This window comes from Empidonax traillii, unplaced genomic scaffold, assembly GCF_003031625.1.
Source record: "Empidonax traillii isolate 1590-97213 ecotype Southwest subspecies unplaced genomic scaffold, ASM303162v1 scaffold456:size804173, whole genome shotgun sequence".
In the NCBI taxonomy this organism is placed as follows: Eukaryota; Metazoa; Chordata; class Aves; order Passeriformes; family Tyrannidae; genus Empidonax; species Empidonax traillii.
In genome coordinates, this window is record NW_020955649.1 from 747,052 (window position 1) to 770,615 (window position 23,564).

Below are 23,564 nucleotides of genomic sequence, written 5' to 3' on the forward strand. Positions count from 1 at the left end.
CATCCACATATTGTTTGAAGCTTTAATGGTTTCTGGGTCCTTTCTGCACCGTGGGTAGCACAGCAGACAGTAAAATGATCATTCAGAAACCAGGAACTCAAAGGTTTTTGCCAGCATTAAAATATCAAAATTATGTGCTAGAAAACTAACAACAAACTTAAGCAAAAAACCCACAGATTCATTTCACTGAAATGAAAAAAAAAAAAAAAAAGGATTAAAATTAAATAAAATTAATCTAAATGACTAATCAAGACTCATACTGCAGGCAGTTTACCATGTTTTGCGGTAAATTAAACACATCATTATCCTGAAAATTTGAAACGATTTAACAGAAATGGAATTTTTGCCTCACTGAAATGTGTTGCTTTGCAACAAAGCGGATTTCACTTCTCCAGTTAAACAGTCAGTGAATGAGTCCCAGGACTAGGAGCAGTATGCATTATTAGAGAGTATTAATTTTTTCACTCAAGTAAACAAGGCCTTTCTCACAATAAAGTGGTCAATCTTTCTAAATGCATTTAAATGCAGACAGAGCGTGCTGAGCCTCACACAACTGGTGAGTTTTAAGATAAATACGGAGCTAGATTAAGTGAAAATGCAACTAGCTTGCCTTACACTTTGAATTCTCAGTGCACACGAAGCTTGATTTGGAACATGGCTGACTTTAACTTGTTTTCTAAGAATACAAAAGTAACTGCACATGTGATGTGAGAAAAAGAAGTAGTTCTTTTTACAAGACTGCACCACAAATATTCGTCCTGGCTGGGTATGTTTACTGGGCTTTGTTTTCTTCTTACTCAATTTTTCACCACAGGTTTCCATGCTACATCTTAAAAAAACTGGTGAACCCAGATTATTTTGAGACAAAAGCTGAAATAAGTAGATAATAAACGAAGATATTAACAAGCTTAGAAGAAAGCCCTTCTCTGTCAGTTCAGTGGGTGACTAGTAAATGAGACCATGCAGGAGCTCAGATTTTCCAAATTTCTGAGTGTGTCGAATCTGAGTTTTTCTCAGGCACAAAGTAGCAGTTGTTGCCAAAACTGATTTAACAGAACTTCTACTTCAAAAACCAAGGGGATAGATAGACAACTGGGATAGATCTCCACTTTTGCAAGGACTATATAACAAGAAACAAAAAAGGATTTTCCCTACTGCACCAGATATTATAAAAGTCAGTATCACCCCTCATCTGGCAGCCTAACTAAGATGGGAAAAAGCAGAACTAAATTTGAGAACATAAGACATCAAAAGTAAAGAAAAAATAAAACTAATCACTGGACAAGAGTCCAACCTCATTCAAGCAGTGACATGTCCAGTCTGATGCATGTGCACAAACACAGATGGTCACACCTGTTTGGAGAGCGTAAAAGAAAATCTTGTCCCGAACAGTGATGCAAGATGGTATCTCTCATCTGGTTTTATCCACATGGGTTTTAAATTTGGATACCAAAATTCCTCACTGACTTCATCCTATGAATTCATTAAGCTTTGGAGCTTCACAGCAGGGACAACATTACATTGCAATACATTTAATACGCTGTTGAAAGGATGGGAGTTGCAGGCACACAGAGAGGCAGTTTCAAATCCTCTGGTGTATATACACATTTTCCTATCCCCATTCTCTTCCTCTGATCAGGAGGAGTTACCTGCAGCTGTTTACCCAGAGAGGGGAAAAAAGATGCTGTAGCACTGTTATGGAGCTGGACCTACTGGAATGAGACACAGACTGAGAACAAAACACGTGCAGTAAAGCAAAAGTATAGTATATATTTCTCCCAACTTCAGGCTGGTCCACATAACAATCTCTTTCGGCGCATACACATTATCATAAGTATCACTTACACACCTGAGTGGTGGTAGGTAATACATTCCTCCTGTTCATAATTTTTTCCCAGCACTGCTTTTGTCTAGTAAACTTTAAAATGTACAAAGGAAAGGCTAGAAGAGTCCTGCTCTGCTACCCCTGGCCTAAGCTGGATACAGGGATGCTGACATAAGCAGATGGCAGTGAGAGCCTTGTGGCCGTCAGGTTTCCTTCTCCTTTCATAAAAGGCACAAGCATTAATCCCAGGTGCCATAAACCCCCTTGACACACACTTGTCATCTATTAACATGGAAGGTACAGGTCATCAGAGATGGTGCTCAGAAATGACACATGTAGGTACCGCAGGTTTCCTAGCCAGAAATGCGTTTATTTCCAGAGCAAGAAGTTGCCTTCTGCCAAATACATTTCAAAAAAAGAACATTTATGGAAAATGCCAAATGTAAGGTTCATACGAAAACCTAGCAAATGACTGGTTGTAACAGTGCAAAGGAGAAATTCTTTCTTATGAGGATGGTGAGACACTGGCACAGGTTGCCCAGAAAAGTTGTAGATGCCCCATCCCTGGAATTGTGCAAGGCCAGTTTGGATGGGGCTTGGAGTAACCTGGTCTAGCGGAGGGTGTCCCTGCTCAATGAGCTTTAAGGTCCCTTCCAACCCAAACCATTTTATGATCTGTGCCCACAACAGAGGGTGTGGGAGGGTGGGCATGGCCACGTGCTCTGGCAAGGCCTCTCGTGACCCAAGTAAGATTTCAAGACAGCGGAACTGCAACTTAAAAGAAAGGCAGAGCCATTTTAAAAAAAATATTTTCTTAAAACCACCAAATTACTCCTCCTTGTTATAAGTTATTACTGTAAACAGAAAAAAACAGAAAAGCTGGCTCCTGCAGGGACTGCTGACTAAGGCAATTTTTGACGGCTTGTGACTCCTGAATATCCCACAGCGAAATTTCCGTAATGCACAATTTTGAATTACGCTTTAAAAACACCCTGTATAAATAGAGAAGATTAACCAGCAGGATAACTGTTCAGACCATATGTTTTACTTGCTTTATCCTTGCAATTAAGGCTTCCTGAAATTGCAGCTTTGTATTTGAAGATTGAGCTAGCAGACTTGGAATTTATAAGGTGTAACACTTAATTTAAAAAATGGTTTGAGATCACTAAGACTGGGAAAATCTCAGTATTTCTCAAAGGCTGATAAACTGCACAGCATCACAACTACTCTAGGCATTCTTCTGCAAAACAGATTACAGTCAGTCAAATCATTAGCACCTTTAAAGGAGAATTTCTTAGAAAAGCGATGTAGGCAAAAGGACAATAATTGAAAATTATTTTTCATTTAAAAGTTCCAAACTAATCAGAGCAAGAGGGTTGAATGGAGAAATAAGAAAGGAGGTGTAACACCCAAAAATTTACAAACAGAAAATTCTTCCTTCTCTGAAAATTTTGATTTTTTTTAACCCCCAAAACTAGTTTGAGTTGGTTTAAAAGCTGAAGTTCTATCCATGATTTTAACCTGAGTGAAAAGCTTTCATTGTTTTCACAGATATTTCAACTTGAGCTGGCCAGTCTGAGCCCTTTGCTTGGATTTAGCCCAGAGACTCCCACTGGACTATTTTAAAAACAGTGATCCAATAATGGAAGTTTAGGACCTAACAGAAGACTAAATCCCTGAAATGGTATTCTGGGGCTGTATTGTGCATCATCTCATGGGCCAGTTCTCTGAAGGGATGGGCTGAAGTCCTCATCTCCTTTGAGGAGTAAATGTGTCACATCATATAGACATAGATACGCTCTCTTCCCTGACAGTTACTCTTTAGGGGACATCAGACTGACTTTGCCATAAACCCAGTTTTTGGAACTTTTGCCTTCTAGAGAAAAATTTAACAGTGCTAACAGTTTCTAGGCTCTGTGGTAGGGTAAGACCCTGCTATTAGATTCCTACAACCACAAAACGCCACTCTCAATTCTCCTCTCTCCTGATTTTAGAGGATGGTAAGACAATATGAACACTATGAACTCACTGATGAGTGTCGCCATTTCAGTTCTCCCACTGTGCTATTTAGAAATGAATTCAAAAATCATGTAGAACTACTAAAAAAAATAGTTTTAGTACCAGTATTAAAAGGGCAAAAATATTAAAACTAGTAAAAGAGCAAACCAGTAAAACTAGTCTCAAATAGACAGTACTGACATGAGGAAGAGCTTCCATAAGGACAAGGAAACAAATGGAGCTGGGACAGAACCCAAAATTAATTTTGAAACATCTCTGCCATAAAACAAGACCATAGAAGATAGCAATCACTCTGTATACTGCTAAGCAGCAAGGTAAGCACACATCAGCTTCATTTAGCTCACTAAAGCCTGAAGTGATGGGTACATTTAGACATTGCACAGATAGCATGGAGGACAGGACACTTCTAACTGAAAATTTGTGAGTTGCTTATTTGTTTTGACAGTACCAAAATTTTAAAAGAGCTAAATTAGTTTTAAAAATAATAATCATTCTTTTCAGGCAACATTTTTTCACACTGTAGACTCTATGTTAAGGAGACATACAGTGTCTGCTAAGAAAACAGGATGCGTACAAATGTCTTCAAGCCCAGTCACATCAATCTCAAAAGGTGTTGAGTCTCAAGACTTTCTTAACATTACTAGAAAATACAGCTGTTCTTTAGTTGTCACCCCAAACAGGGAAATATCTTCAAACGCATTAAAAAACAATACAGCTACATTGTCAGGTTTCATTTGATTTTAGGATTGAAGGGAACCAAAAGCCTAGCTCAGAAGAGAATTCCTGAAAAGGATATAACCTCCCTATTTGGTTGCCCTCCTACATTCTTGAAGGAAAGAATGCATAAGTCAGAGACCAACATTTCCTAAAGAAAAAACATATGGTTGTTTTTCATCCAAGTCGGGGATGTATACAAAGAACAGCTAACTAAATATAATAATCAGTCCACTGATTCCTTTCTTTCAGGACTATTTATCTAAATCAGTAAAAAGATTATTTAAGAAAATAAAATAAGAAAAAAAATTTCACAGGAACACAGCTTCTAATTAGAAACATCACATTTTGATTTTGGTTACATTGTGGCAACATGCCATTCTGAACAACCAAATCAAGAGATGGTGGCTGCAGTTTATTTAAACAGTAGTCCTGGGCAGTGAGCAGGTTTCCAGATGTGCTATTCCACATCCCTGCTATCAATAAATAAAAGGAGGAGGACTGTTGGAATGCTAACATTTGTGAAGAAAATTGCTCAAAGAGTTAAAGACACGGATGATAAAAGCAGCTGCACCAGTTCTTGTCATGCTGCCAGAGTTGAATGTTGACCCAGTGCTGCGTCCCCTCCAGATGGGGTAAAAAAAACCCCACAGAAAGTCTCTTTTCCCAACCATTTTGCCATGAAGAAAGGTATGGCAAAGCAGACCAGATTTATGTGGTAGAAACAGGCCCATGAAGACACACTCAGACAGCTGCGTGTAGGTTTCTTGGCACTTATATTAGCAGACATTCTGGGGGAGCATCTGCAATCCAAACACTATCCTGTTATTCCACAGTCCATCATTTTGCCTGTCGCTATATTTATAATTCATGCACTCTGGTCTTACAGCTTGTGCTGCAAGAGGGGCTCCGAAACGGGATGGCTGAACTTTGGGGTTGAATTATGTTTTATTTGTCGACCAAAGTCACAGGTGTACAGTTCTGGAAGATGCTGAATGCTCCGAGTGATGGACGCTTTGCGCGTCCTCATAAATCCCTGCTGCCTGGAGTAGTGGTCTAGTGTCCAAGATCCAGCAGTAGTAAGAGCAGGGTGGAAGTGCAGAAGTGAGGGAAGAGTGATGATAAACTCAGGTTGAAATCAGAAACCTTTGTGCAGACTGTCCTGTGGAAACTGGGCACAAAGCAGGCTGAATGGCCACAAATCACTGAGCGAAGTGCCAGAAAACGTTTTGTCAGTCTTTTCCCTCCCCTAGGGCGGAGGGAAGACCCTCTCCTGACCTGTGATCTACCCTGAGGGCCAGGCAGAGGATTAGCAGGCAAGGCCAAGGAATAGTTGGGCCAGAGCCAGGACAATGCATATATCATGACTGATTTCTCTGGGCCTGAGGGGAGCTCTTGCTTGGGAAAGCATTTCTTCAACAACTGCCCAAATTTCCACTGCTGGCGCATGTGGTCCCACCAGTGGTCCTCTACCTGACCTGCCCAGTATGTTTATGAGCAGCTCAGCTCTTAATAACTCAACAGTTCTTCTCACATGCCCAGGATGGAGATCTGGGCTCTGAAAGAGCACATCTGTGCATGGTCAAAAAGCACAGAGGCCTTTGAGCTGCTGCAGCCACCACATCCCATGCAGCCCTGCTGGCTCCACACTAAATTTACCATGCCCTAATCCTTCACTGGCTATTGGACTCAGTGTACCTGCTGCCAGTACATGCTATAAAACCTATACATGCATTGGACTGACACCTTGAGATAACAATAAGCAAAAATTAAAGATCTTCCTCCTTCCACCAATTTCCTCTACACAGTCTAAAGTAGCACTGCAAGAACCTACAGCCACAACTTGATGAAGTGAAAATAAACATAAACGTAAGAAATCCTTGATTATGGATAAGGAGATCAGGAAGACCGCTAAAACTAAGTTGGGAATCCATTAGTTCTTGCGTCTAAAGGTGCTTCTAACTATGCATTGCATCTGCTTCTTGGAGGGAACAGCGAGAGTTGGCATAGACCTCTATAGGAGCAGGATATCATGTCTGAATAGTTTAAACCAGGCAGTGTAGCCTATAAAAATTGAGATGCAGAGTCTAAGAGAGATGGGAAGTGGACTGGACAGACGGAATTTTGCTCTTGATGGGCTACCCAGACTCTTCCACAGTTAAGTGCATCTGGATGTATACCATGATTGTTATCTGTAAAAAAACCCCAAACCATATATGGCAAGACTGGGCTGCTAAAGACAATTTGAAAGACTGTTTATTAGAGCAAATAAAAGCCAACCTCAAAATGCAAAGGATAATAACCTTTTCCTTGACTCATTTTCAAAGATAATACGGATGTGGAGAGTTTCAGACAAGTCTGCTTTCTTCAACAATTTGGCAAGCACGGTTTCCCTACAGAGGAGCACTACCTGTTTTGCATGTCTGTTTCTGGATGAATTGTCTCTATGCAAAACCCTTCTTTCTAAGAATTATCAAACCAACAGAAACTAAGACACTAAAGAAGTAGTTACGCAGGCAAAGAGCTTGACATGCCTGTGAGAGTTTCTTTTATAAACAATTAAGAGCTACTCAAGGACATAAATATTCAAAACATTGTTCTTATCAATTTCAAGATTGTGTCACTGACATCTTTTTTGCTAATAGGCAAGAAATACCTCAGTTAATGAAACAGGCACTGAGTAACAACACTCAGTGTGGTACCACCTGGATGTCTACTATGTCAATAGTTCATATTCTGCTTCCATGAAATCAAGTTAACATCTGACATTGACTTCTACTGAAGACTTCTACTTACTTTCCTGTGATGTTTTAGTTTAGATAAATCAGGACTAACATAGTTTTCAATGTATTCTTTGATGGCATGAATTTAGAGGAAGTCTTCAGCATAATCAGAAGATGATAACTAACATTATTCACTGGGCTAGCTGAAAACTATCCCAGATCACACCATCTGTGGATTAGTCAGATTATAAACTTAAGCACATTAGAATAGTTACATTAGCCTACAGTTACTACTGAACAGCTGCTTCTGAGCACACTAGTGCTTTTTAACACTGATAGGAAGGCATAATAACTTGTGAGTTAGCTTTATAAGAACATAGCAAATCTAAAAAAGAAGCTCCATACAGTGTTTAATCAGTGTAATATCTACATGTTTAAACACAGGAACTCAGCTGCTGTTCTTGTCAGCCACTTTATGGCAAAGGTACTTCATGCATTAACATCTTCCCAGATTATCTGAATCTCAGAGATCTCCCAACACAACTAAATATTTTCATTTGGGACTGCTGGATTTAACTGTTGGTTAAATCTCCTGGATTTCATATTTTTTTTTTAGGAACCACTGTCTAGGAAAAGACTATGCTCTTGTCAGGCTCGTGGCTTACACGCGGTGTGAGGTGTGGGCTAGAGCTGACTTCTGCCGCCCTCCCTCTTTCAAGAAGGACAGTAATTGTTGGCTGCACAACACCCTTTATCAGTTCAGCCTTTAGGTATATTGTGTGTAGAGTGAATACATTCTCTACAGTCCTCACTGACTTCTGCCAGCTTGGACTGAGAGACCAAACAGACATCAAGGATCTGCTATCCCTAACAAATCCAGCTGCAGCTTCCGAAGGAACATAAGGATGTTCAAGCTCAAGCAAGTCCAAGTCACAAGTGAGCATTTTGCGGCTTTAGAGTAACGGAAAGCCAGTGCAAACCCCATAAAGCAAACAGTATCTCTAGCCAAAGCACAAGACAAATGATGCATCAAGTCCTAAAATTGTGTTTCTCAGCTTCAGCCGAGACTGTGGAATACCTGAGCCCTGCTGCAATAGGAAAATATAAACCATAGATACTGTCACTGACACAAGATACTGCACACAGTATGGCAGAAACCAAAACTTGTCAACAAGTCGGGTTTGTTCTATTTTTACTATCACAAAGAACAAGTCCTGCAGTAAATTAAATCCATCAAACCATGGGAGGCTGAAGATCAGTCCAGAATACGATGCAGGATGTCTTTGTTACTAATATTTATACCAAAACCTGAAACCAAAATTTTGTGCTCAGACACCTCAAGTGAAAGTAATTAATCTTTGCAACAAGACTATATCCTATTTTAAAATGAGGGAACTTGGAATACATTTGGCATTGTGGAGCAAACGTAAGATTGGATGCTAAGCAAAGTAGAAAATGAAAATGTTGAAATGCAAATTCTCATTACTTTTCAGGGGTAAGATTTCAGTAAGATTAACTGGGTAGTCCATAGCTGTTTTCTGACTGTTCCTATGATCTCACTGCTCATTTCTGATGCCAACTTTATATTGCTGTTTCTGTTGGGTTTTCCATGAGGCTCTCATGACTTAGGCAGAACCACTTAATGCTGCAGGGCAAAAATCAGCCTATCTAAATCTGTACTATTAATAGCAGACAATTGGAGAGAAGAATAAAATCCTGATTTCCAGAAACCAAATTCCCTTTTGACATCAGGTGAGCCCAGGTCTTCCCACAGAGATCTCCACTCAACTGAGCTATGAATCTCTATCTGCTAAAGTTTCAGACCTTCATGAAAACATCTCTTGTCTCCACAGAGTGCAATTTTTTCAGCAAGGTCGCAGCAGAAGAGACTTTTTGTTTGCCTTACCTGCATCAGCCGCTGTGATCAGTAGCATGTACTGCTCCTTTGCCTCCCGGTCCAGGCTCCGGACCAAGCGCAGCTCTCCACTGCCCGAGAGAGTAAAGGCTCCTTCTTCATTGCCAGCCACCAGCACATAAGTCAGCTTGCTGTTCAGGCCCTGATCATCATCCCTTGCTACAACCTACAAAAGCAATGCAAAGAAAATAGATATCAAGAACTGATGAGCACAGGGTCTGTAAAATTTTACTGGGGTAGAGGAAATATTATCTTTGACAATAATCCAAAGTATCAGAATCCAAATGCTTTAGTATAAATTAGCTGCAATTGTAAAAAATTACTTAACACAGTGGCAATGGACTTAAAAGAATAGTTTGAAAATACTAAATAGTAGATTACTTATTTTTCTCAAGCATAAATACAGTAAAACTGTGATGGGGCTCAGTGAAAACCGCAGATGTCATAGTATAGGCTGAGCTCCATATGAAAGCAAGCATTGCACGTCCTGCTGTCTGAATCCATTTAGTGCTCTCTCTGTTTTGGCATAGAGCCTCATCCCATGTAGGCAATGATCAGATTGAGAGATTTGTTGCATAAAAGTTGGGAATGAGATGAGAGATAGAGCAAACTCTTAAAGTCTCAGTGGAGGTGGGAGTATAGGTAGGGAAAACACAAACAGAACTCTAAAGCATAATATAAACTTTTGGTAGAAAGCCCCCATCCATACAAACAAAAAGAAAAGGAAGCCAAGGCCTGCAAATTTGATGAGACAACTTTTCAATTGTCTTGCCCCTGTTTAATTTTGAAGGAAGGACACTGTTCATCAATACCATGTAGGTGTGCTACTAACTGTCAGGGATACATATTTATTGGTGAACGTACTCACCTGAAGAATAACTTTTGGGAGCGTCTCTAAATTCTCAGCAACATTCACAGAGTAGGGAGAAAGTTCAAACGTGGGAATAAAATCATTGACATCCTTCAGAATAATATTGACTGTTGTGGTATCAGTCCTCGGGCTGCTCCCACGGTCAGCCGACTGAACAGTCAGTGTATAGGAGGGCTTCTTCTCTCTATCCAAAGGCTTGGCAACTGTTATCACCCCCGTCACAGAATCGATACGAAACTCATTATTGGCATCTCCACTCGTGATGGCATAGCGGACCTGCCCATTTGTCCCTTCATCTCCATCCGTAGCCAACACCTGGATTAAATCCGTCCCCGTCAAAGTATTTTCCTCCACCTCTACTTTATAAAGCTTTTGGGCAAAAAGCGGGTTGTTGTCATTAATGTCCAGGACTATAACCACCACATCCGCAGATGAAGAAAGGGACGGCTGGCCCTTGTCTGTGGCTACCACAGTCAGGGTGTAGTTGGACACAGCTTCTCTGTCGAGCTCCCCGGTCAGCCTCACTTCCCCGTCGATAGTGCCGATGCTGAATTTGTTTCCCAGAGGCCGGAGCAGACTGTATTCAATGTAGCTGTTGGGACCACTGTCAGGATCGGTTGCCTGGGCTTTGAACACAACTGTATCTATCGGCGTGTTTTCCGGCACGTAGGTCAGCTTAGGGGAGATAAAGGTTGGAGGGCTGTCGTTCACATCCAGCAGAATGATTGAAACCTGAGCTGTGCTTGTGTACCTGGAGGCGGCGAGAGGGGCCATGTCGTGGACTTGCACGACGAGGCTGTAGAAAGACTGGCTTTCCCGATCCAAAGGCTGCCTGATGCTCAGCATCCCGCTGTTGTCGATGCCAAACTGCCCCGCGCTGTCCCCGGATGCGATGCTGAAGGACAGCTGAGAGTTGGAGCCTGGTTGGGTAAGGAGGAAAAAAAAAAGGTAGATAGAGTGACTTCATCCCACTGACCCAGATATGAATGTTTCTGGCCTCATTTCCATAGGAAATTTTCCTTCATTTCCCTATGGAAATGAGCACCGTTCGATGGTGTTGACTGTTCAGCCTCCTCATCACCAATTTTTAATCCATCTGCTAATTTCAGCCAAGTGTCACAGTGGAACAGAAGCCTTTGAAATTATTATATTCTGACATGAGTTCAAAAGAGAGAGAGAGGGAATGATGTTAATTGGAGAGGCCGCAGAGGGAGGGGCCATTAGGGTTCATCTCTGCATTTCATTCAGCAGGAGCTGCATGGTGGCACCACGTGTAATTTTCCCCCATCTACAATGGTTAGGGATAAAGGGTTTGAAGGGTTTTCCTTGAGAAACCAAGATTCAGTGGTTCAGCTGCTCAGTGAACATCTGTTTTCCTCCGTTTTCCCCAGTTCAGCTAAGCAACATTATTATTAATGTAATTATTTCATGAATTCTTCCACTCAATTAAAAAAAGCCACAACCAGAAACTCCCAAGCCTAGCTGGAGCAAGCCAAGAGTGAATACTGGGGAAAGGTATGCTTCCCATATATGGCATGGTATTCCAAAATATCAGATGAACAGTCCTCATCTCATGATCGAAACATAAGTGGCAATTATGGTCAAGGGAGAGATTTATCATTCCAGTAAGGGAAACGCATTCTGAGTCTTGACAAGGCTGTGAAATATCCTTAAATAAGCCATACAGGAAACAAATGTGTGTTACTGCTTTGATTCCAGAGATCACTCTAAACTACTAATTTTTGGGGAACATCTGATTGTGAAATTGAGTTTTCTCTCATCTATCTTACTCTGATTTTAATTAACCTCAAAAATTTCTTTTTCTTCCTTTGAGTATTCAAGACTGTGATTTTGGATCAGGAGACTACCAGACCATTACCTACTAATTTACCGCTTAAATTTGCTTTTTCATGCACAGAAACCAAGCTGCCCACTTAAGTAACTGATTGCTGTGCATTTTGTAATTTTTACTCAGAAGCTCTTTTCTCTCTGACTGAATTGCTTTGATAATAAAATTATTCCTGCACTAGATTTATTAATCTCGGCTGTTCATTATGTTCAGATTGGGAAATCTAGTCTTACTTGTCTTTCCCCAGTGGCTACTCTAATTGGCATCTTTCCCTCTCTCTTCTTTTCTTGTAGGAACTTAATTATAAAATGAATAGAACCAAACATGAAACACAAAATATTTGAATGCAATTAAAGAAATTAATACATTTGCATGTCAGATATTAGTGTTTTTCCATTACTTTGATCAAGTGAAGGATGGTGAAAGTTTAATGCTAGTCTGGTTTTTGTTCAGTTGTATTTTCAAATGACTAATTATATGGATGAAAGTCTTGATTTCAATAAAGCACTTCCTGCCAAATTTTTTCAAATTTTTTGGAAATGGGTGGGATTTTGATCCTACAGAAGGAAATGACTTTTAAAAATAATCTCTTTTTCCCCCTCCCCTCGTGTTTTCTATGGTATTTATTCCTATAAAATTTACTGTTGCTCTTCTTTATCTCACCTCTGTGAACCTTTTCATTCCTTGCCCTGTATTCTCATAGCTTTCCTTGCTGGTAGTGCTTATATACATTAAACTGTGATGCAGAAGTTACCTAAATATCAGTGGGAACAGGACTGTCACTTAATGAACTATTCTTTTTTTAAACACAGCATGCCAAGCTGGCACTCTGCACCTTGTCCATCCCCCCTTTCAGGGTTTGGAGTTGTTTTTTTCTTAGGGAGAATGTAGGGATATCCTCTTTGCTGAACTTTGGGTTTATTTAATCTGAGGGTTAATCTGATAAAACTCTGAAAGGACAGACATGGAGTCACCAATTTCATGATAATGCTCTTTTAAAGGGTTTTGTTTCTATTTTTATTTATTTACTAATGAGACTAAACAAAAAATCCTACTTCCCCCCCTGTCATTCTATAAATACCTGTAGAGATTGTCTGGGAAATGAGACTGGGTTTTGCCTACAGGAATATCTTACCATGCTTTTTAATAAACAGACAAGCATATCCTTTCCTCTGAGATTTTTCCTGGTAATTCTATGTGGGGAAAAAAAAATCTAAATCATAAAATGAAGGTGTTTAAGATAACTGATTTCTTTATTGCTCTGTAAATATCTAAGAGCTATAGCTGATATTTACTATAAGTCTGTATATGAAACAGAGATAAACAGCTACTGTTTCCCAAGGGGTGTGTTGAACAAGAAAATGAAAATTGGACCCATTTCACTATCACCATGTTTCTGTCTTTTATCAGTGTTGATCCTAAAACAACAGGCATATCTCATTATAAAACAATGTCTTTTCAGAGCTCCTTCAAACTATGGGATCACGTAACATAAATAATCAACAAAATTATAGTTCTACTGAGTGCATTATCGGTGAGTCACAAGGGGAAGAGTATAATGCTAACTATTTCTGTACTCTAGATTAATATAAGACAACAGAAGATAACAAGTTTGGGCTTGAAACAGAAACAATAGATCATAACATTTGCTGAAGTTACAGTCCTATGGGAGAACTCAAACTGGCACGCTCTTGGAATGATATTTCTGCCCTATTAGTTTTAAATCCAGCCTGTTAGAAAAGTGTGCCAAAAAATATATAAGGCAAGATATCTGACTTCTCATTGCATGGCTCCTCAAATACTCATTTGCCTCCCTGATAATTGAGTGTATGATGAATGTAAAATGATATGTCAGTGCTATGACACAGTTCCCATTCACAGTGTGCAGATGGAAATTAATGTATGAGGTGCAAGAGAAAAGGAAAACAGACCCATAATGGTGAAGTGAAATTAACTTCCAAAAAGATTTGAAACCAAGCCTTGCACTCCTAATGGGAGAATAAGAAATAAAGGAGGAGATAGATACAAATCCATTTATCTCCAGGTCTGAAGGAATAATCCCTTCCCTGGTATGCATGATGCAAGTACAAGTTCCTCCTCCAACTTATGATTAGTTTACATAAAATAAAAGCTTTAATGAGAGTGGTGAGAGATCCATGCAAGAATAGCCAGTATCACCAAGTTATAATTTCTGACTTCTTGGCTTATCTTATGGAATCTCTTCTCCCTCACTTCCTCAGCTTGATCCCAAAACCAGTTGCGCAATTTTTACCATGGAAAGCTCTATCTATCAGCAACAAAATTTATCTCCCCACAAAAATGTTTGAGTTCAGCAACTCAGCATTTCCTGAGGAAAATCAGCTTTACTGAATAATCTCGACTGGCTCAGCCATTTCATGTGCACAAATTCCTCGAAGCATGTAGGTGCTTTTTGCCTGAAGCACGTTTCAGCGTGAGACACATCCGTGGGCTTTGCTGAGCCCTGTCAAGTTGAGAGGAGACAAGGTTGCTCAACATGTCACAAAAATAACCTTCACCTGTAAAGTCACCACGAGTATTATGAATAGTTTGGTATTAAGTCACACTGACTAATGTCTGTGGACACTTCAGAAAATGCAGTACTCTGCGGAATGATGTTTATGGTCACGTTCTATAATTATTCTTGCTTGGGCACAAACTGGCAAAATGGTTAAGCCAGCTTATAAAGATTGTACCTTTTACACTCCAAACACATTAACACCTTTTAGATGCCATAAATAATCCCATGACTAAAGCTTATCTTAATGAGAAATTTTCTCATAATCTCTTTTAGTCAGATTTTTAACCTCCAGTTATCAACACCACGTAGATGACATTTCTCTTCACAACACACTTAAAATTTACAGGATGTTTAAGATGACTTCAGATAACACCTGGTATTATCACAACCTCATTTAGAATATATTATAAACTTTCAGAAAGGAAGCCTACAGGTAAACTTAACGTCTAATTGAATGTGCAGCACAAGCACCAGGGGAGAAATTATTCTGTTCACCAGCTGTAACGTTCTCTAAGTGAAACACAGCTCTGCAGTAGCAGTTAAAAAGCAGTATTCGACTCTATTTTTATCATTAAAAAAAAAAAACAGTAAGGAAGAAACCACCCACTTACATCTAATATAAAATAGGAGAAAAATAATTTCTTTCATCAGCAGAGATACAGAAAATGAGGAAAACCCTACCATCGTCCGCATCAGTGACACTGAAGTTGAGGATAGCTGAGCCTGGGGACAGGTTCTCCATCACAGACGTGCTGTACGAGGCCATGCTGAACACCGGCGGGTTGTCATTGATGTCCAGGATGTTGAAGTACACTCGGATGGCCGTGAACTGGCCTCCCCCATCCTCTGCGCGGACGGTGAGGATGTAGTACTGCTGTGCTTCGTAGTCCAGCGCACGGGTCAGGTTGAAGACCCCAGTGACGGGATTGAGGAAGAAGACGCCCTCCTCATCATCCTCACTTACGGTGTACGTGACCTCCCCGTTGACACCGGAGTCGTCGTCAGTGGCTAGGATGGCTGCCACTAAGGAACCTGCATGGCACAACAGGACAGCACCATCAGGCACTCTGGAGCCAGCTCATCATCAAGGATGAAATCCTTGTATCCTCCAGCGAAAATTCAAACCTTACTATTTATTGTATGACTAACTCACAAAAGGTTTTCCAAAGCTGAAAGGAACATCGTATTCTTGCCTTAAAGGGCTACTGAAAAGCCCCAAGAAATGCCCAGGAATGTTTGCTTTTATCTTCAAATGGTATCAACTGGGGCAAAAATACCTTTTCTCCCGATACGTATTGTCTTTCTAGGACTCAAAGGACCCTCTCATTCGTGTAGATAATTACAAGTTCTGAAACCTTCTAGATATTTCTTTCTAAGTGCAGAAACCAAAATGTCAGTACATACCACATATCCCAGCTCTACATTTGAGCAGTGCCTTCACCGGGTAACTGCGGTTAGAAAACTAGAAACCTTATAGGGGTTCGTTCTTTGCTGTTTTCTGAAATTCAACTCCTTATGAATCTGTGCCATTGTTTTCATTTCTGCATAGCTGCCCTCGCTCGACTGACTAAAGTTTGGAAATCAAGTGTCACGTTTTAATATTTCAAACACTAATTATAATTAAGATCAGCTCATTTCCAGGAAAATAGATAATTTAATTTCTTCCCATGAAACCAGATGAACTACGTGTGTTACAGCACAGTAAGTTATTTTTGAGCAACATGATAATGAAAACTTCTTGTGTCATCAGAATGAAGAACCCCCTTTAATCCACCTGGATATGCTGGTATGACTGACACCCTTTCATAACCTCAAGTTTTAATGTTTCTTTAGCTGCAAGGGGAACAGGGATTACTCTCTGGGATAGAGAGAGGAACCTCCAGGGTTCTTTTCTCTATCCCAGAGCTATGCAAGAGCTCCCCATCCTACCACTTAGGGTGAGCCTAGTCTAGGACTCCTGGAGAATGGAACAGGAGAAGGTGAAGTATTTCAACTACAAAATCAGCCCATTTCTTCTTTCACCATCTACCACTGCTAAGCTGGGTATAAAGCACTAATGAGAGAAGCCTCATTTTAATGTAGAGGGAATTAGGATTGCCTATTCCAGGCTCATTCCTGATAAAACAGATCAAGCCTCAAAACTGAGCAACAAGAGAAAAGAGCATGGCTGACGGCCTACAACCAAACCACACCATGCTACACAGACATCTCAGTTACTTCCAAATCAGATTCCTGAGGCACAGCCGATTGCACTGTAATCCTTAAATGCAAACCACCACCAAATTGTGGGGCAGAGTGCAAAAGTTGGAGGCATGGGGGTAAGTAACCCTGGTTGTCCCAAACTGAGACTCCCATGCCTATGAAAGCCCTAATAAAGGCTGGAAAGCTATTACCATGTCATTTGCATCTCCTTTGTTTATTCATGTTTTAAAATAAGCTGCTAAGATGCTGCAGTTATTGCTACTGGCAGATACTGCTTTTGTATTAGCAGTCTGTATAAAGTCTTGGAATTATAAATAAAATACTTTTGTTGCAAGTAATATTCATTTCTCATCTGGAGACATGTAATGGAGCACAGTTTTTATTTGATGCAAATATTTTCTAGCTTACAACCTGACTTTTAAGCATCAAAACACTCTTGCGTATGAAATGGATTTTAAAAGAAGAAAACAACAGAAGAGGTCAGTGATCATATTTCCATCTCCTATTTACCTGGAGTGGCATCTTCTGGGATGTCAAAGGAATACACTGGCTTGGAGAATTTGGGGATGTGGTCATTGACGTCGCTAACAGTGATGTTTATCCTCATGTCTGAGGACTGCAGGCCGTCATCGGCGCGGACCAGCAGGGAGTACTTGGAGCGGCGCTCCCGGTCCAGGCGCTTGGTGGCGATCAGCTCCCCTGACTCGGGGTCAACGTGGAAGCTGTCATCCGCACCGCTGATAATGGTGTATGTCACCAGGGCATTGGCTCCCTAAGAAAAAACAGAAGTGGTCAAATCAAGTTATTCGCCAGGAAAACCACATCATAACTTTCAGTAAGACAAGAATCGTTCCAGTAACTGCACTTGGCGAATATTTTTCAGAACAGTTTCCTTTAATAAACAGCCTTCCTGCCCAGTCCCTGCTTCAGTCCCACAGTAAAGACACATATGCTCACAGTTTTTACTTATGAGATGAGAAATGATGAGATTGCCCAGATATTTTTTGCTCCACTTTTCATAGAAGGATTGCATCCAATTAGTACCACAAAGATCTGATATCTGTTTCAATTTCAAGCCAGCATCGCCGAGCAGTGTAACAGCTTAACAAGGATCAATGTTTATTCCTGTTTTATGTTCGAAGGTTAAATTAAATCCCTGGTAGTGGGATCAGCTCTGCATGTCTCACTCTCGGGAGGTGGGATGGAAAAGGTAGGAAAGGGAGAGCCTGGGGCAGCCACACAGCAGTTCCCCCAGCCAGCACAGGGCAAGAGCCGCAGCTCCCAGTCAGGAAACGTTCATGAGGGCTGTGCTTGCAGCAGCCTCTCAAAGGTTAGTTTCTGCAAGGAAATACATTTACCCCTGTAAATAAAAAGCCCCCAAGTGACAAATCACGTGTCATCAAAATCACAGTTCTGATCTTTTGGGTTGTGCTGCAAGTCAAAAGCATTTGCTTTAGGGTCAAAAAATCTCAGTCGCCCTTGATTAAAAAAAGGATACATGTGGACTTAGAAAGGAACATTAAAGAAAAATAATGTTATGTAGAAAAATGCCTTTTTTTTTTTTTTTTCCAAGACAGGTTTAAAGGCTCTGAAGCTAGCAAAGTGTAACATGAGATAAATGTACCTACACACTGCGTGCCACTGATGCCTGACAGCGTGTTTTGGTGGGTGAGCAGATATTTACCATGCCCTCCTATGGTGCCAGGCCAGAGCTGAAGTGTCACAGCTGAAACCTGCTGCTGGCACAGAAGTGGCACTTCTGAGGTGAACAACAGATCAAAGAGATCAGGTAGAAAGAAATTCTGTAACTGTTCCAAACACTCTTGCCTAAAAAAGCAAATTAACAGAGATAAATGCCTGCTTGTATTTGTGAGAAGAGAGACAAGCGTTAGTTACCTGACCTTACCAAAGTGCCTCGTGCCAAACTTTCTCTCTGGGATGCTGCTTCAAAGAGTTGCACTGAGCTAACTGATAAAATGAAATTTAGAAAAAAAACAGGCTTGTGCAGGTGCCCAGCCCTGCATGCAGCACTTCAGCTGTGTGCTCAGGTGTACCTAGGGGATGTCACACGCTTTTCCTCCAATTGTGTGGCTGAGCAAAAACAGCTGATCAGAATTTCAGATTTCAGGTCAGAGGTGACCACATTCTTCACCCCTTGTTTGACCAGCCAGAGTCCTTCTAAGAGAGTGCAGCTGTAACCACAGCCACCTGCAATACTGGTTTATACACAACCTAGATGAGAAGCAAAACAAAACACAGATATGTAAAACCTACTAAAAAAGCTGTAGAGAAATTTCCTATCAACAAGTGACTTTAAAAAGTGTTAGAAGCTGTTGGAATTGTTAAAGCCTTTGGTATCACTTAGCACCTAAAGAATGTCTGTATATCTTTTCTCAGATCTCTGTGATGCCCTTATAGCCGACAAGGATCTGAAATTTGCTGCCTTCCTACTATCATTATAAAGTATTACTAAGAGGCGTTCTTGTACACTTCTCAACCATGCAAGGGTTCTGACATCCTTTGGAAGTGAAAACTTTGATTCTGAAAGTGTGAATGTTGTGTGAATGTCTGAAAGTGTAACACCACAGGAAGATGATATGAAAAACAAGGAGCATTCACTGTGCCCTCAACTTTAGAGAAGGGGGGGGGAAAAAAAGGTAAGTATCTTGGTGCTAAACTTCACACAGCTAAGAAAACTTTAGCTCTTCATAATAATTTTGAGTTACAAATATTCTGGTAGGGAAACTGAAATCCTCTCTTTTTATAGAAAAGACTGACCAGTTTCTCTCTGAGGTAACAAATCACTTCCCACTGAAGGGAGTGCTTCAGGATGGATAACATATGAGACACAATTTAGAAATTGTCAAAAAGAGGCTGGAGCATTCCTAAAATCCTAGATATATTTGCCCTACCATACTAGAGAGTGGTAGTTCAATATTTATTTCTTCCTAAAATAAATACAAACAGCTAGAATATTTGTTACAGATGTGCATCTTTCCAAAATCCTGGGTTTTGTCTATATATCAGGCTACTCCCAGAAACTAAAGGGAAGAACAAAAAATTCATGATCACATTTGTACTATTCCTACGGGTGTTCCAATGGTTCCCTCTGCAGTAGTAAGATTAAGTACACCAATTAACAATCACAGGAAGACTAACCAAGCTAACACAAAAAAGGGCAGGAATAAAATTCTCTTGAGGAGGTTGAATTACCCTATTATTTGAATGCAAGAACTGCTCGCTGTTGTCAAGTGTAACCCTATACTTTAATGACAACACAAACTTTTTTGCCTGTTCACATTGACTTTTTAGGCCTTTTCCTTGTGGAAAGAAACAGCTCAAATAAATGAAAACAATATCATTAACATTTTTATAACTTACTTTCTAAAATAAATGAATGCATTAATAGCACTGTAGTTTCCTAATAGCACCTTACTTTTGCAGTGTCCTCACAGTAATGAATCTAACTGGGCAAAACTGTTGGGTCCACATTCAGAGCACATATTTTAGCATTATTTCTTTTCCCCTCTTTTTTTTATAAAACAAAACCTTCTTTAGGAAAGGATAATATCAATATTATTTAGATCTAGTCAAAAGGAAAGCATTACCAAAAGTTTTCTTGTCCTCCAAGGCTTGTCTCACATTAATTTTATTGCACACCTTGAATCTGGGCTTAACTACAACATCTTGCCTTCAAAGTTAATTCAGATCTCGAGCTGTGGTCTTAAACTGAACGTCAATAACTCTTTATCACACATTGGGCAGGTGAGCACCTTCACCAGGTCACTGGGTGCTGTGTGTGATGGGACTGGTAACAACACCATCTAAACCCAAAACATGGGGCACTTTTTGGCATTAAGAGATGTCAGGAAAACGTTAACTCATTAGGTACAAACCAGTGAGCAGCCTTCAAGTAACAGAGTAGTTGTTTCACTTGCTCATGTGGTTTTGCCTCTGGGTGACTCCATGATACTGAACAGAGTTTGGTGAATGACTGCAACGATTCCTGAGGCCAAGCTCTCACAAAGGGATGAAGGGAACAGGTAAAAACATATTTTCAGCACTTTTAGTACCAACATTCAAATATGAAACCATGCTCCTACCTCATCAGCGTCCATGGCTGTCAGCTGCAATATTTTAGATCCATCTCCTATATTCTCTTCTACGGTCAGATCGAGCATATCTGTGGGGAATACTGGTGGGTTGTCATTGATATCCTGAAGTGTTATTTCAACCTGTAAAAAGCAGGAATCAGAAAAAAGCCGTGTGAGCCCTAAGTGCTGATTGGACCTGAATGTTACAAATCATGTAACTCTGAAAGAAATCAGGTAGATTGTTCTTAATCACGTGAATTAGCGCATTCCCAAATCACACCCACAACAGGAAAAGCCCCTCCGGATATTAAAGTTCCACGTTGTTATAAAACACTCATAGGAGAGCCTCTAACATAAATAAAGTTAATTTGACTTGTTGATAGCAACTGATTTTAAATGGTCCTAGTCTAGTTTATATTGGAAAAGATCCACTGATAGACTGTCATTGTAATCCTCAAAGTCGGTCCCTGGAGAGTAGCTGCCAAGTGCCGGGGCAGGAGATCGTTCAGCCATTAAATGCTGCCTGACATAAAGATGAGGTGGTGTAAAATTCTCTCTGAAATGTTTATATATTGGCAACTCGCTGTTCCGAGAGAGGAAAAAACACCCTTGCACTTAATATATTTCATAAAAAATAATCTGTTTTTCTCTCTCTCTCAAAGCTCTCCCCTAATTGCAAACATAAACGTTACTTTAGGAGCACCCACCAGCATCTACTCTCCTTGCCGATCCACAGCTCAACTAATGTTCTTTTCACATGCCATATTTGTATGCTTTTCCAAATAATAATGATAGTTCCTGAAAGGTTGTTGGGTGATCTTTATTCCTAGTTTTTCATAGGCAAGATTGCTGCCCTGTTGATGCTAATTCAAAAAGATGCAGAGCTATGTTTTCCCGTGTTGCTGGGTATGGAATGCAGTATTCCAAAATAGAAAAAGAAGACACAGCTGGTTTATATTTATCATAGAAAAAAAAAAAAAAAAAAAAAAAAAAAAAAAAAAAAAAAAAAAGCTTGTTTTGGACCCAAAATACCAAACAGTCACCAAACTCTGAAAACCTCTAAGGAGAACAGGGATAGATGAAGGGACTCTCGCCAAGGAACAAAGAAAGGTAGAGAGAGGGCTGTTGCACAGGAAGGGAGGCAAAGGGATGACTTGAAGATACCTAGACTGACAGACAGAACATTATTTCCAGTACAGTGTCTGCCATGCTGTTACATACAAGAGTTCTCCCTGCACTCAGTTGAAAATGGATGTGTTGGGCTGCTCCTGATACAACCAAGGCAGACATTTTTGGTGATCTGAAGTCTATGACTCTACTATTTCTAATCCCATCTTAACGATTTCTTCTCTCTTCTGTTTTCATACAGATCACCAGTTGCCAAGACATTCTGACTTGATCACCAGGACGATCCCAAAGACAAGCACTTCAGTGGCACAGTCTTGGCCATCACTGCAGAACATCTGAGTCACCCGGGCTCACTTTCTGCATCTCTCCCCGAGCACTCTGGCTGCACACCAAGGCTTCCTGAGAACCACATTCCAAAGGATACTCCATCTTTTGGTCCTCCCAGAGACTTTTAGAAAGTCTCAGACCAGAGCTAGACTTTGTGACACAACAGGTTTGGTGTGTTGCACTACTGTCCGTCACCAAAGATACTGAAAATTTAAACTGCTGTAGACATGTAAATATTTGGAGGGTGTATTTGATCCTACCACATCAGTCTCTTTTGTCTCAGAGGAAGTTTCGAAGGCACAGAGGGCTGCAAGGAGCTCAGCTATTTCCCTGATAAGCATTTTTGCACCAACAGAATTTCTTCAGAGGGTAGAGAGCTTTAGGCTATTGAGATCACATTTGTAGTCAGGATATACACCATGCAAGAAGACACTTTCCACCTGGGGATCTAAGCCATCCTGTCACCTCAAGTAAGTGAGCTTTTTTCTTTTAATTTTTTTCTTCAGTCTGCATTCAGTATTTATGCCCAGAGTTGGCTCCTGTTACTGTCAGCTTGTCAGAACTTTCCCACAGCATTAAAAAGAACTTAAATATCTTTAAAAACAGGAGTTACTACATAGCTATATGTGCTGGAAGTGGAGACAAAACAGTGGTCTTTTACAGAAGGTCATTATTTATTTATCCCATATTTAATCCCTTTGACTATTCACAAATGGTACAAAACAACAATTCATGTCCTGAGACAGATTAACCCAGAAGGTTTTATCATTAACTTTAAAGAAGCACTTACCAGGGTATCACAAGCAAGGACTGACAACTAACTAATGAGACACAAACTTTCAGGGAATAAACCAGCCTAGGTCAGTTTTCAAGGAGACTCCTGCATCTGGGTGACAATTAATCACAGAAAGGGGAGAGGTGTGGTAGAAATGACAGACAAAGGATTTTGCCAGCTCTCCATGCCAAGAGGGTCCTGCCCCATGAACTGGCACAGCAAACTCAGCCTGCTCTCCTCCTCAGAGAACAGCATTTCCCCAGATAGGGTTTCAAGGTAAAGCAGCTGCACGGCTCTGCAATTTATTTATTCATACCATACATGTCATTCACAGCTAATGTTTCAGCTGCGGGTGACATTTCACCACCAGAACCCATTTTCGTGACGAGAGATCACCCGCTGTACAAATCATATGAAAAATATATGACAACTTCTTGGGGGGTTTGGGATGGGAGCTGTGCATTGCCTGTAGCCTGCATAATGTAGAATAGTGAGAATCCAAGGATACAGACGGCTAAGGGTTGTGGGACAAATAAATTAATTACAAAGTCAAATTTCAGAGAACTGGGGGAGGGGGTGCGGG

The 23,564-nt window shown here is 40.4% G+C and overlaps 1 protein-coding gene across 1 annotated transcript in view; it reads right to left on the reverse strand.

Annotated features, from left to right (window-relative positions):
• LOC114063200 (protocadherin Fat 4-like) overlaps positions 1–22,308 on the reverse strand; it is a 64,426-nt gene extending 42,118 nt beyond the window's left edge. Inside the window, exons 1-6 of the mRNA XM_027895324.1 lie at positions 22,234–22,308; positions 20,761–20,892; positions 17,168–17,429; positions 15,137–15,487; positions 10,065–10,987; positions 9,188–9,362 (exon numbers count right to left, since the gene is read on the reverse strand). Coding sequence (XP_027751125.1) covers positions 9,188–9,362; positions 10,065–10,987; positions 15,137–15,487; positions 17,168–17,429; positions 20,761–20,892; positions 22,234–22,308 — 1,918 coding nt within the window. The remainder of the gene's footprint in view (positions 1–9,187; positions 9,363–10,064; positions 10,988–15,136; positions 15,488–17,167; positions 17,430–20,760; positions 20,893–22,233) is intronic.
• Positions 22,309–23,564: the final 1,256 nt, after the last annotated feature.